This window comes from Pseudonaja textilis, chromosome 3 (genome assembly GCF_049901715.1).
Source record: "Pseudonaja textilis isolate UNSWEBS1 chromosome 3, rPseTex1.2, whole genome shotgun sequence".
NCBI lineage: Eukaryota > Metazoa > Chordata > Lepidosauria > Squamata > Elapidae > Pseudonaja > Pseudonaja textilis.
In genome coordinates, this window is record NC_141992.1 from 171,945,555 (window position 1) to 171,960,533 (window position 14,979).

The following is a 14,979-nucleotide window of genomic DNA, read 5'->3' on the forward strand; positions in this document are numbered from 1 at the left end:
ATATATTCCTATTTAGAAGAAAAGGATACGCTTACTGAAGTTATGCACTGGTGAAATGTTACTTCAAATAAGACGCAGACCATTCTTTCATAGTCTTTTACAAATACTATAATTGTACAAGGACAATTTACACCCTGATCTGATTTCTATTGGTCTAGTAATATTAAAAACCTGTTCTGATTCATTCATAATGCTGAATATTATTAGAAAAAAACCCAGAGCTTCACCAGCTCATTAGCTGACTCAGGAGAAACATAAATGCCAAATGGCCCTAATATATATTTTTTTATTTGATTAGAATGAGATGAAATGTTCAGGGAAGTAAAAACATGCGCAAAGATTAAGTTAATTCACTTTCACAGAAATCAGTACAGGGGCTCTTGCATAATGCTCCTTTATAATCTTAAAGTTATGATAACTTTTCAAGTTAATAAGGATAGTGAGATAATTACAAGGAGATGAAATGTGCCGTATTTCACAGAATTGGTGCATAGATTTTCAGGTTTCGTCTTCTGAACATATCAACTTCTTCTCAGTTCATTTCTGCAGTGTTCCAAGTAATATTTGGTTGGTTAGCTTGGCAACTGCTAGGACCCTCAGTTTCTCCAATAACTCTGCCCCATATGCTAATGAACAGACAGACCAAATTAGCCAGACCAAAATGGAAAAAGATGGTGGAAGACATTGCTTACATCTTTAAAGACAGGAGGAATTCACTCAAGAACTTTCTTGGTTACCATCAGACAGTAGGGAGAAACTCTTGCTTGCACTGATCTGTGATGGCAGACACATTTCCTCTCTGGAAATGATATTCTTATAATAATTGGTTAAAATAGGAATTTGTTTAACACTCTGAAAAAAAATCACAAGATGAACAAAGAAGAATACCTGATTTCTCCAAATACAGCTCCTGCTTTTAAGGTGACCAGGACTTTAGTACCATCAGGACCTCCAAGTACTTGAACTTCACCTTGTTTAATGATATACATTTCTCTACCAATTTCTCCCTAGATGCACATGATGGGGCAAAAACATATTATGCATCATATCCAATTATGTTGGATGCTATCTGAAGAGAAATCAGAGTTAAAACATAAAATCCCATTTTTCAACTTGGTGAACTTTCCACAAACTGAATTCCCTCTCTCCACAGCTATGTTTTTCAAGCTTGGGAACTTTAAAATGTGAAGGATTCAACTTCCAGAATCATGTTGGCTGGGGAATTCTGGGAGTTGAAGTCCACATGTCCTAAAGTTCCCAAGGTTGAAAAACAGTAATGACTACAGTAATGACTAATGAAACAACTTTCTTCTATGTGGTAAGGCAATTCATCTTTTCCCAAAGATTATATAAGATGTATTCATTATATTTTTAGGTGAGAATTGAGACTGTTCTGAACTTCTAAATTGGATTATCTATGGAAAACTATAGGAATACAATATCATATTAAGTTTCTTGGACAGCTGAACAGTTTTCAGTATCTTTGACCAGTTTAGAACTGTGAACCTAGAAAACATTGTACGCAAAGGATCTAAACATTTTTTCTATAAGAAGCGGATAGATTTCTCTAATCCACGTTAAGCATGCTTTTGGTGGATTGGTCTTTATTTTTTCTTCTGCTAGCCTATGTTATACATTTAATATTATAACTTACTTTCCTGAAGATGCATGTATCTGAGATTTTTTTTTAAAGGTAATTTAATTATAGTGGGGAATGAAGAATTGCTTACAAATGCGGTAATTACTAGGGTTATTATATCTGGGTTGCAAAAACATGGTGGCTGTTAGAGATGTAGAAAACTCAGTTTTTACTGATATTTAATATCGACTTTTGCAGGTCAGTTAGGATAACCTAAACCAGGGATATCAAACTCGCAGCCCACGGGCTGGATGTATCATACTCTGTGTCAGTATATAAAGAATTTATGAACAGGAATAGCCATGGCAATGAGCCAGCCAATGGGAACTGTTTTTTTGACTGAGACACAGGATTTGCTGTGAGAACCATGTGAGCCATTTTTAGTCTTGGTTTGGCTTAACCATTTTGTGTTCACAGTTGTTTTTCTCTCTATACATTCATATTCATTTTTAATTATCCTGTATGTTTCAAAAGCTTGAGTATTGTTGCAAAAGCTTGAGTATTGTTTGCAAAAAGGTTGCAAAAGCTTGAGTATTGTTTGCATGTATCATGTTTTTGTATTTTGTAGATGAAGAAGTTTTTTTCTATATTATGAATCCTACTCAGTTCTTTGACTATGTGCTGGGTGATTCTCAAATACAAACTAACACTCTGGTCACACTCACCCCCAGTTTAGCAAAGAGGGAAAATGTTGTGATATGTCATGTGATGACAACGTGGCAATGTGAGTTTGACATCTCTGACCTAAACAAAACGAAGCTAATGCTTACATTGTAAAAAGAGATGTGAAGCTGAGTAGGAGATAACATTTCATTCTTTTCAGCACTAACTTTTTCTGCTATATGGAAAAATTGATGGTTCAGAAGCTTAAGATATGTACCCTGGCTTCAAGTCTAAACATGCATGGTCTAAAGAAATTCTCTGTCTAAAGAAATATGAATTAATTTGATATCCCCCTTTTGCAATTTCTTGTTAACTGGGAAGATTAACCTTCACAGAGCTTATTCTAATAAAATGAATCAACTTTTTCCTAATAGATGGAAGTCTGCAGTAAATATCTATTTAAATTCACCTTCTTTCAGTCTTCAAAGCAAGAACAGGAATAACAAAGCAAACAAATGAAACAATGTACACTCAAAAGTAAATCAGCATTTTAAGTATTTTCCTAATGATCATTTGCATAATTTCAAAGGGGAAATCAAGAATAATCAACCAACCAAAGCATCTGCTGTTTCTTGCATATTTACCAACTCATTTGTGAGCTGATTAACATTCAAATGAAGCCAATTATACCTGGACAAATAGAACTGAACATGCTAAGCTTGTGATATATATATATATATATATATATATATATATATATATATATATATATATATATATATATATATATATATATTTGAGTGTGCTATAAAAGAAAAATAGCATACAACTGGGACATATCTATTATATATATATAATTAGGATGGTCCAGTGCCTTGAACATTCTTTTAGTACACAATGGATTTATATGTTTAACATATGTGTTATGCTCTGTAAATAGCAGCCAAGGAATACCTGTGGATTGGGACTCGACTACATTGGCTAAGAAATTATAATATTTTTTTTCTAATACGCTAGCATCCCGGTAAAAATTATCTTCCCAAAGCTGCTATTTGCTCTTGGAAATATGCTTCCATTGGCATCAGTTGAAGCTTCTTCTCTGTGCCAAGCAGGTGAACAGTAATTTTTCATGGAATCAGAGCCAGAATTAGAAAACTACTGACCTTGAGCTACTGAATGCATGAATATAAGTACTGATTATTCTTGGCAGAACACGACATATCTGTATCTCAATTTTTTTTCAGGTGGCAAGTCACAAAATTTTATAACTCAGACTCATATGTTCTCCTGGATATTATAGAGCATATACAAATTGTGCCTTCAATATTTCACTTCTAATGACATGTACCAATATATAATTCATATTTAAATACATATTTAAATAAATTCATATTCTTTTTAAATTATCCTGTATGTAAAAAAAAAACTATATTTTTTGGACCAAGTAAGAAATCTGATAACATATGATAATGATCATGCACTGTATTATATATATTATGTATGGTATGTAGTTTTAATATTAATTTTGTTCAAAATTCATTTTTGATCAACAGCAGAACTCCTTATTTGTTTTGATTTTTAAAAACAAATAGGTTGCATCACCTTTTTGCACACAAAGTCACCTGGTAAATACACAATGGATTTCAATTTCAGCAACATGTCGCATATCATTTGGGATTCACATTCCTGTTTAAAAGGAAAAACAAACCTCTTTCAGGAATATATTTAAGTGAAATCTTATCTGCAATACTAAACAGCGGGCAGCTTCTGGTGGAAAATTTTGTTGGGCTAATGTTTCTGAAGGAGCAGAGAGGCATCTTAGTTCAAAACATCTGTTGGATTCTGGCTGGAATAATCTTCCTGAATCAAACAGAGATTGTGAGATCTCCATGTGAATTCTGGACAGCTGCTCCTCATGGATAAATTTTTTGCAGTCAGATAGGGAGTTGAGCTGCTAGCAGTACTGGCATTCCATCTTTGCTCACAGTTTTTAAAAAAAGATTTAAAGGATAATTGGAGGAGATGCAAATGGAAGCAAAGACTGGAATGGGAAGAGTTCAGAGAATAACTGCTGGCTCTGTGGTATGAGTTAGGCAGTCTTTCCTTTACTGCAATAGCTCTCAACCTTTTGGGCACCAGGGTCCAGTTCCATGGAGAGAGATTTTTCCACAGACTGGAGGGGGCATAGTTTCGTGTGCTGTCTGCATCCCATGAATGCGGTTTTGCTTGTTTGTGCAGTCCAATTTCTGACATAGCATGGACTTGGGTTTGTGGACCCATGCTTTACTGAGTTTTCTGGATGGATCAGCATCTAACATTACTCTAGTACCATCAGGATGATGACTCCATGACTCCAATAGCTGCAATATCTCACTCTGATGATCAGATGTATTTATAGAACCTCTATGGATTGTTCTTATTAAGCCACTGGTAAGAACTTGATGATCCTCATCAAGCCCATGGTAGTTGCTGTAATTTGATTATATCTGTAGTTCTACAAATTGAACACACTTTTTATAATTGCTTGCTTTACAATAAAAACCCTTGCCAATGTTAATTGTTATACTATACAAAGTTCTACTGACTTTGAACAAATCGACTTTCCGAACAATAGCAAAATTGACATCAGTTGCAATGTCTAGCTGCATTTTTCCAGGCATCTGCTCCAGTAATTCTGATTCATCTGCAAGACAAAATGATAAAAGTTGGTTTATGCTATTGGTGTATACTGAAAAATGGTTTCCCCTGCCCTTGATTTGAATAATGGTGATTCATCATATCATCTGAACTGGTTTGCTTAAGTGATATTATTCAGTGAATGTTAGTGCTAACTTTCTATTCCTTTTCAATCAAACCAAGTGAAACTGGTATTCTCAAAACAGCAGATTTGGGAAAATGAAACATTCTGAATTTTACCTAGCATTCCTTGTGAATCCCACGTATACTCATACCATGTTCGAACACGATTCTGAACAAGCCATGGAATTGTATAAGTATTCATGTAATCAACTGTGTCATCCATACAAGCGCGATAATAGTTTTGCCCTGCTGTGGCTGCTCCAATAATATCACGCATCTGCAAATATCAGCCATTATCATTACATGTTATAGTAGCTAACTTAAATTTTAGTTGCAATACAAATTGCTGTCTATGTAGTTCATGCTGACTTTTCCAAGTTACAGTATTATTTTATCTTGGAATATATTTTAACAGTTTATTAATTCAGTAATTGAAAAGGAGGTCATTTCATAAATGGAACAGAGAGAGATATGATACAGTAGATTATTTTCTATTTTGGTAGTATTTTCACCACTATCCCCTTTTCATTTTGGATTTTAACCTGAAATCAGCATGTGAAGCATATTCACTGCAAGTAAGACTCTTTTTCATAACCAAACTAAAATGTTGTTCACCACCCTTTGAACTAGCAGAAAACTATACTGGCCTAAAATTCTTTATCTCTTATGATAATAAGAAATAACCCGTATTCTTTAAAATCCTTATTCTGCCATAGGCATGGTATCAGCCAATTGCGCTGTTATCTATTGTTCACAAGACATCATCCAAGAAAAGCAAGGATTTTAGGAAGAAAGTTAAAGTATTTCAACTGCTTTTAGAGGAGACAAAAAGTAGCACTACACAACTTTTGTAAAAACATTGAAGATGGAAGCAGACCTGGGAAAACAAAGATCTTGGGACTGACAAAGATGTTCAGATCTCAATTTGGCATGCTAAGGGGTGTCAACAAGTATTTCAAAGAAGATCAATGAGAATGGAAGGAATGTATTATAGTAGAGAAACCAAAGTCAAGATAACTTCAAGGATAGCCCATATATACAAGAAATCTTAACACTAGAATAGAATAACAGGGTTGGAAGTCGTCTACTCCAACCACTAGAAGATGTTCAGTCTGCAACGTAGTCATTAACAAGTTGGCAGGCTACAGTAATTGATGAAATATCTATAGAAATATGGCAAACACAGTAACACAATATTTTTGTTTACCTGGCCAATCAAACCGGAGAATACAAAGACACCTATGAAAAAATTCATAAGCTGAAAGATTACTTCAAACAAAGTGACTGGTTCTGGTAGTCCACCAATAGTAATCAAAGTGCGAACAGCCCAGTAGTAACATCTTAGATACCTGTAGATATAAACAATTACTGATATCATCATTTTTTAACAGATGGTTGTACTGATTATTAATGTTCGGAATAAGGAATAATGCCTTTTTTCTAAGTCATAGGAATAACAACTAATTAATGGAGCACAGAGATTTTCACCACTGTTTTATCTAAATAAAGAGTAAATAAGAAATTGTGTGCCCTTTAAGAGTAGCTGTCTAATTGTACAAATCAGGCACTAAGCATACAACCAATAGTGCAGATATGTTCTAGTCAGGGGTGGGATTCTACCAGTTCGCACCTATTCGCTAGAACCAGTTGTTAACATTCTAAGTTGTTTGGCAAACCAGTTGTTAGAAGAAATTACTGGCTTAATCCTGTAAGGAAGGCATGAAGGAAACATTCTGGTGTTGCTTACAGAAACTGCCTCTCTGTTAACGCTTATTACATTTTTGGCAGAACTAGATTTCCTGTCTCTGGAACTTCTCTGGAGTTTTTTTCCTCCTTTGTATGGCACTGAATGCTGGGTAGCAACAACAGGGACTGAAACCTTTCTCCATGCCATGGAAATGTGAATGCTCTGTTGGAAATTAGGAATCTCCCTTCTTGACCACATCACAAATGACACCATTCAAGAACATTTTGGTGTGGCAACAATTATAGAGAAGATGAGAGAAGGCCGACTCTGCTAGTATGGACATGTCCAGAGAGCAGCACTTTCCACTGTGGCCGAGACTGTCTACCAACTAGAAGTCAACAACCTCCAAAACAGAGATGGCAAGACACTATCAACAAAGATATGTAAGCTGAGGGCCTGTGCCTTGGAGAAGCAGCTGACTGTGCAAAGTGTCGCTCAATGATCCTAAAGCAGACCCTGCACCTGCAGGAATACACTAGGAAGAAGATTTATTAATCAAACTAAGCCGTGCTTTCAAATTGGCTTCTAAGCTGTGCTTCCAGATTTGATTCTAAATCAACCTGCATTCTTCTGGATAAGCTCTTAGGAAATTGCCTAACTCACATTGTGACTGTGCTCACACACATACAAAGCCAAAGCTTTTTTAAATCAAGCTTGTTACATCAATATTGCAACATGCTAAACTATAAACTTTAAGTTTACAAATCATACTGATTTCACATAATCAAAGAAACTATGTATGTTTGGTTTGTGTACTGTGTGAATGTAGTCAGTGTGATTGCCATCTTTAAATTACTGCAGAATAGCCAAGTAAACAATGGAGCAATGTGTATGTAACAGAAAATGTACATTATACTGTTTACAGCGTTAGTTGACTGAATTTAATGTTTCTGTTCCTGGAAAAAGCAGATGGGAAGAACGAGACAAAACAATAAATGATAGGAAAATACACCCTGTTCATGTAGCATGAAATATAGTGGTCCTGTCTATGTGACAAACTAGCTAACATGGCAAGTGCTTTGTCAGAGAAGACACAACTCCTGATTCCCACAAGATAATTTTCTAATAGAAGGGACCTAGACCATGTTGTCCCTGCTAGATGTGGTGGGATGAACAAAAACTATGAGGCAGGTGGTCCTGAAAGTACCTGAATCCTGTGCTGTGTAGAGCTTTATACAATATGTTACAACCAGCACCTTGAATTGCACCTAGACGCTCACTGATAAGCACTGTAGCTCAAGGGTCAGAGGTATCATGTCGGTGTGTAGCAAAGTGTCCAAACTTCCTACCCTGCTGCATTCTGGACTAGTTGTAGCTTCAAGAGCAACCAAATGTAGAGTGTACTATAGTAACCAAGTCAGCTAGCAACTAAGACATGAGTTATTGTGAGTAGGGCTTCCCAATACAGAATTTAATTTAATAATTTAATTTAATGGCCACTCATCTCACAAATGTGACAATAGGAGGCTTAGAACAATATAAATAAAATATACAATATAAAAATAAGAACACATAGCAGCTGAACATCATAAAAACAGCTGCTGAAGCACAAGAGACAGGCTACATTGCACACTCAGGGCTCCAGGTCTTGATACAAAGCGTAGGTTTGGGGCCTTGTAACAAGCCAACAGGATCAGGGCTAGTCTAATCTCAGGTGGCATGGTGTTCCATAAGGTAGGCATCATGGCAGAAATTATTTCTTCTAGGCCCTGTCAGCTGACACTCTTTAGTCAATAGGTCCTGCCAATCTAGGTTGTAGAAAAGTTCTCTCGTGATATCTATTATCTGATAAATTAGAAGCAGATGTGATGCAGAAAGACCCTCAAATTATATACCCACAGGGGTGGGTTTCTACTGATTCTGTCCACCTCTGTAGAACCAGTAGCTCTGAAGAGCAGCAGACATAGAACCGGTTCTATGTCTGCTGATGTTTTTGCCCACCCGCCTGTCTGGGCTCTTATCTGACCTTTATTTTCTGCGTTTTTCAACTTCAGCTGCTGTGTGAGGCACAGCTGCAGTTAAAAAAGCAGGAAAAAAGTACTTTTCCAAAGGCTGCTTCTTGGTACGCAGCACTGCTCAGCTGTCCAGGCACCAGGCTGATGATGATTTACAGGCACACGCGCAGCATGCAGGGAAGCACCTCGTAAATCACTGAATCTCGTAAATCACCGAACCGGTAGTTAACCCTGTTGGATCCCACTCCTGTATCCCCACTGTGTCTGAGGAGTTACTACCCAATTCAGAGATAAAAATTGTAAATCTTTGGATGCAAGGGACTTCAGAACTCTACTATTTTTCTGGATCCAGTAGTTTTAGACTCCCCCAGGTTGCAGTATTGCAAATCTAATTGTGCTTTACTTCTCACTTCCCCATTCTCCCTTACAGTCCTTGAAATAAGTTTTCTGAAACTAAGGAAGTGTTTATCTGAATTGTTTGCTCCCTTCCTCAGATTGTTTTGGGCTTGAGTCATGTTGCTCATTGTGTCTCTTTGAGAATGGATCTTGCTTATTTCTGTCAAGGTCATCTTCTCTATTCTCTACAAAATGGCACTCTGTGTGTTTCTTTTACTTGAATGTTCCCACAGAATGTTGTACAAGCATGGTTTCTAAGCTCTCCATTTCTTCAGTTGCTGGCTCTGCATATTGTGTGCTTTTACTGGATTTTCAGGATTGTTTAATCTGCTGCAAATGTCTGACATTCATAGACAGTAGGACATAGGACTTGAGATTTAGCTGTCTTTGGACATTTCCATAGTAACCATTCACTTTCTTAGAAATATATACTTCAGAGCATGTTATCCTCATTTCATCCCAACCCCACCCATTTGTTTCAGTTTTTCTTATGTGAATTTATGTATGATATGGCACCTCTTCCCTAGTCACTTCAAGCAGTTAATTATAATAAATACTCTTCCATAGGACATTATCTTTTTTTTAGAACATGTTTGCATATGACCTTCACTGTAAGTAAAGAAATGGTGGAATTAGATCCTAAGAAGCCTCTTAAAAGGGAAGATATAATCTCATATGATCTGAACGATGCATTATTTATTGCAGTTGGACTTCTTTGAGTTTTTCCAAGTGGTAATTTCCTATCCCTCAAAATTTCTTTACACAATGAGTCAGTTTAATTTATGAAGCCATGTGATGGCTAAATGATTGAGGAAAAACATGAAATCATGAAAGAAATAATTAACAGTCACTGATAAAATGAACAGGATGCTAATTTCCACTATACCAATCTTCTATATAATAAGCACATTTTACTGCTATTAAAACTGGAGCGAAAGGTTACCAGTGGAAAAACTTATGAATGTTTAGCATTTAATTAAGATTACAGGGGAAATGTAACACAAAACTACTTGCATGTTTCCTTCGCCATCATACACCCATTTGGTACTACCAAGTCCTTCATAGGCTGAAGCCCAGTAATATATGCATGCATTAATATGCAAGGCAAACAACAGGTATCCAATAGTTCGAATGACCCTGTGAAAGAAAGAAGATCCAAAGTTTATGTAAGTTCTGAGATGCATTTTTTTCTGTGTTTGCTTTCTCTTAGGAAATTTTGATTTTGGTCAGTAGCAACACTGACACCCACTACTTCTAATATTAACAGTATTAAAAAAAGCTGTTAATCTATTTTACTGTTTTGAAATTTAATCCCTATTTAACTGGTCTAGGAACACTAGTGAATTATGTTTCCCATAGGATAACACAGCTGACTAATTAAATTTATATGGGATATTTGGAAATAAACATTTGTTTTTGTGAAATAATATTTGGTTGAAACTGGGCATTTTAAAATCTGAAATCTCCAGACTAGAGAGAATTGAAATAAAAACATATTCTAGCTATCTCCCAAGGACATTGTTTGTTGAGAGCTACTTTGGTCTGATGGTTAAGGCACTGGGTTAGAAAGTGGGAAACTGTGAGTTCAAGTCTTGCCTTAGCCACGAAAACTGGATATCTTTGGGTCTGTCATTCTCTCTCAGCCCAACACAACTCACAGGCTTGTTGCGGGGAAAATAGGAGGAGAATAATGTGGTTTGCTGCTTTGAACTATTTATAAAAATAACAAAGTGGGATACAAACAAATAATATGAGATAAATTGTCAAGGCCCATGTGGTTGACAAATTCAAGCAGAAACACAGATTTCAAAAAGGCATATTTAATGTGCTAGTCAGAGTAAAAATATAATCTTGAAGACTGAAAGCGTATCTACCCAGGCAGATTTACAATAAGTCAATTAAGACATAGTCTCCTGGAAACACTTTCTTCCCACACCCCTAAATCTAGGTTGTGCTGCTGCTTTTCAATCAAATCTACCTTGACTGCTTTACAATATCTGGAGTAGTCTATCACAGCAATCAAAATTCTAACTAAGGATCTTTTGGCACAGATATGTGGGAAGAAAAATACAATAATTAATACACACAGATATGAAACCTGATAGATTTTGCTCAGTATTGTTGATTCCATTACATCACACCAGGACTTAATTCTGATAACATAAATATTGTTCATTTAAATGTCAAAATCCAGATATCTGACAAGACTCTAGACTTTCTAACATGCTCCATGTGACTCCATGAATTTATCCATTTCGTCCTGCAGGTAAAGCTGTAGAAAACTGTACAAAACTGTATCTTCCTTTTCCTCCTCATTCCAAAATATTAAAATATTTCTGAAGACTATATTACATGATACTATAACATTGGTAAGACATACCTGTAGATGTATGCTTTATCCATTATTGCCTCTAACTTGTCATTGAATTCAAAGAATGTGAGAGGCTGAATATAAAACAAGAAAAAGTAAAACCAGCTCTATAATGGATTTTTGTCATAAATTGCCTACCTGTTCCCTTTTTTATAGGGTAGGTGATGATTTTTTTTTCTCCCCTGATAGTAAATTAGTTTCTGACAGTGTTGTTTTATTCAGTTAACCAAACTTTCTTGGCTAGGTTTTGCTGATTATTTATTCATTACCAGATTTCTATATAATTAGCTTTTTGAAAGAGAGACAATTGTCTGGATAACTTCTTTTTAAACTTTGCAAATTAAAGGGCATCTTTAATCCATTAATTTGAAATTAAATTAGATAAACAGATCATAAGTCAGGACACCTCTCACCCCAAAAAGTACAAAGTGTTAAAAATCATGAATAAGTACTTAATTTGCAGCATTTACATAATGAAATCATCTTAGATATATAAATTTCCCCTTGACCTCTTCTGAGGATGCCCATGCCTATCTTTCTGTTGCTTTTAAAAGATTAATTTATCCATTTATTTTTAAAGGAAACTGATATATTGCAGATATGCAATATCAGTCACAGCTATTATACTTTAGAGAAATAGTTTTGGGACCCACAGGCATTCTAAGAAAGTAAAAATAGTAAGTGGTTATACCCATATGCATCTTCATTCCCTCCTCAAAACACAAACAGGCAAACAATGAAAATCAAAGATAAATATATTTGTAGAAAACATTCTGAGACAGAAATTTCTCAGCAGCAATTTTATAAATAGGCAGTTCCTCAAGGGGATAAAATGTGGTCCGCATTCCAAATGTACCAATTAGTCTAAAGTAGTGTTTCTCAACCTTTTCAAATTTAAGATGTGTGGACTTCAACTCCCAGCATTTTCTAGTCTAGTCTCCACACATCTTAAAGCTGACAGGGTTGAAAAACTCCAGTTTAAAAATAATGTCTTTGTATAAGTGTAAATCTAATTGAACACAGTTAGATAAACGTGCATACAATTACATTTATACTGTAAATTTACATTGTAAATGTACATTAATATTAATTCATAAAATAAATGTCTTATTCTACCTAGTGTACCAATGTTAGTGTATAAGCTTTTAAAATTCATTCAGAACTGAAAGAAATGAACCTTTTTCCCCAAAGAAAAATATTTGAAATGTATAGTCAGAAAGTGTGTGACATGTTTTTATTTTGAATCTACCTCATCCCTAGTGTGATCAATGAACCATAAGGAGTATGAATTTTATCCCAGGATTAAGAGTAATAATAGATAATCTCTTCTTACCTTCATTATCTTGTTTGCTCTAAATATTGTACTGAATCCAAATATAATGTATAAAACATCAAACGGAATTACTGAAAATAAATCAAGCTGGTGAAGCAAACAATTCAGTTAGTCTTCCTTAAATTAATATTAATCATAATTAATTGTTTATTGTACCCTATGACTATTATTAAGTGTTGTACCTCATGGTTCTTGATGAATGTATCTTTTCATTTATGTACATTGAGACTATTTGCACCAAGACAAATTCTTTGTCCTATCAACCTGGCCAATAAAGAATTCTATTCTATTCTATTCTATTCTATTCTATTCTATTCTATTCTATTCTATTCTATTCTATTCTATTCTATTCTATTCTATTCTAATAATTGTATTAAAAGTTACTTGAAGTTAATTTGACTTATTGAGTTCTGAATATTCGTCAAAATGTGTCTAATTGAGATGCGAAGTAGGAAGAATAAATTATTCTCATTATTCCCTGTGATGTGATAATGTGTAAAATTGTGAAAATATTCACAATTGTGAAAATATTTACAATTTTACACAGATGGGCGCTTCTAGTTTTTGATCTCTAATATAGATGGTTGCTAAGAAAACAAACACATCAATAGTGATGTTGTGGTGTGTTCATCTTTGCAAGATGTCAACAGAAACATGGGATAATCTATGTTTATAATGTTTTAATTCATTTTATTCATTTGACTTCCAATCTCACCTTCAATGAGTGCGGCTATTTTTTCAGCCTATGATTAAAATTTGGCAAAGTATTCTGGATGGTTTTAATCTATTCCATTTGTAGAAATCAGTGGCCAGAATAAGGGGCTTCTGCATTACATTTGCCACCCATGCTTCCCATGGGTATATCTGGTTTCATAAATTTCAGTCTGCATTGCAGACTGGCATTGGGACCAGGCTGGTACCAACTCTGGACTGTGGCCACCGTTTGGCCATAACCTTACTTTCACCCATGCAGGAAATACAAGCCTCACTGACTGGTTGTTCTACTGGGGACTGTTTAGCACCAAGCCATGCCCACCAACTAAGCCATGCCCACCGAACTGGTTGTTAAAATTTTTGAATCCCATCCCTGGGACTGTTCCCTCCTGTGACTGCCTTTTCATATTAGGAAAGTTCCCTCCTTACCACTTCATGACTTTCCTTTGTTTTCCTTTGGAAATTAAGTAAGTTACCAGAATGCCAAAATAGAAATCAGTTGATTCTCAAAATATTTTGATTTCTTTTTCCAGCTAATAACTGTTTCATTATTTGTAAATGGTTTAAGAATTTTATTTATTGATATATTTTTGTTTTAGTCTGTTTATTCATATGTAAGGCACTGATTCCTTACTTTGTAAAAATTCAGGTAATTAAAACTTGTTATTATTGATTGCCATGTTAAAAAAACAGATACCATTGTCTCCCAATGAATTAAAGTAACTAATACCCTATCAATCTTATCTGATTTACTCATCTTACTTACCCGAAATTTTAATGAATTCCAGTAGGCTTTCTTTATTTCTACTTTATCTGTCTAAAAGTAGAAACAGAAAGAGGAGACAGTCAAAGCACTTTCAAATAACCTCAATAACACATGAGAATTAGTATGTGGTGTAGGATCACATCATAATCACTTGCAAAATATATTATATTATTTAAATACTCCCAAGTTATTTATCTAAAGAATATAGTGCACCCTGTGCATAGAAATTTACTAAAGGTACTTTCAAAAGTATATGGTGGTGCAGTGGTTAAAATGCAGTACTGCAGGTTAACTCACTGCTCACTCCAGGAATTCGATTCTGAATGGCTCAAGGTTGACTCCGCTTTCCATCCTTCCCGAGTTTGGTAAAATGAGGACTCAGATAGTTTGGGGAAAATATGCTGACTCTATAAACCATTTAGCGAGGGCTGTAAAGCATTATAAATTGGTATATGAGTGCTATATTGCAGTCCAATAATCAGCTACATCTCAGCTCTGTTAAAAACAATGGATCTGAAATTACAGGTAGTTCTTGACTTACAACAGTTCATTCAATGACCATTCAAAGTTACAACGGCACTGAAAAAAGTGACTGTTTCACACTTATAACTGTTGTGACATCCCCATGGTCATCTGATCAAAATTCAGATTCTTGG

At 35.1% G+C, this 14,979-nt stretch overlaps 1 protein-coding gene and 1 long non-coding RNA gene across 2 annotated transcripts in view; both read right to left on the reverse strand.

Annotated features, from left to right (window-relative positions):
- Positions 1-14,979, reverse strand: part of LOC148126425 (uncharacterized) — a 402,020-nt gene that overhangs the window by 10,265 nt on the left and 376,776 nt on the right. The window lies entirely within an intron of this gene.
- CNGB3 (cyclic nucleotide gated channel subunit beta 3) overlaps positions 1-14,979 on the reverse strand; it is a 70,442-nt gene that overhangs the window by 8,221 nt on the left and 47,242 nt on the right. The window contains exons 7-15 of the mRNA XM_087931484.1: positions 14,324-14,374; positions 12,844-12,930; positions 11,520-11,584; positions 10,154-10,276; positions 6,249-6,390; positions 5,159-5,318; positions 4,828-4,925; positions 3,845-3,928; positions 889-1,007 (exon numbers count right to left, since the gene is read on the reverse strand). Coding sequence (XP_087787610.1) covers positions 889-1,007; positions 3,845-3,928; positions 4,828-4,925; positions 5,159-5,318; positions 6,249-6,390; positions 10,154-10,276; positions 11,520-11,584; positions 12,844-12,930; positions 14,324-14,374 — 929 coding nt within the window. The remainder of the gene's footprint in view (positions 1-888; positions 1,008-3,844; positions 3,929-4,827; positions 4,926-5,158; positions 5,319-6,248; positions 6,391-10,153; positions 10,277-11,519; positions 11,585-12,843; positions 12,931-14,323; positions 14,375-14,979) is intronic.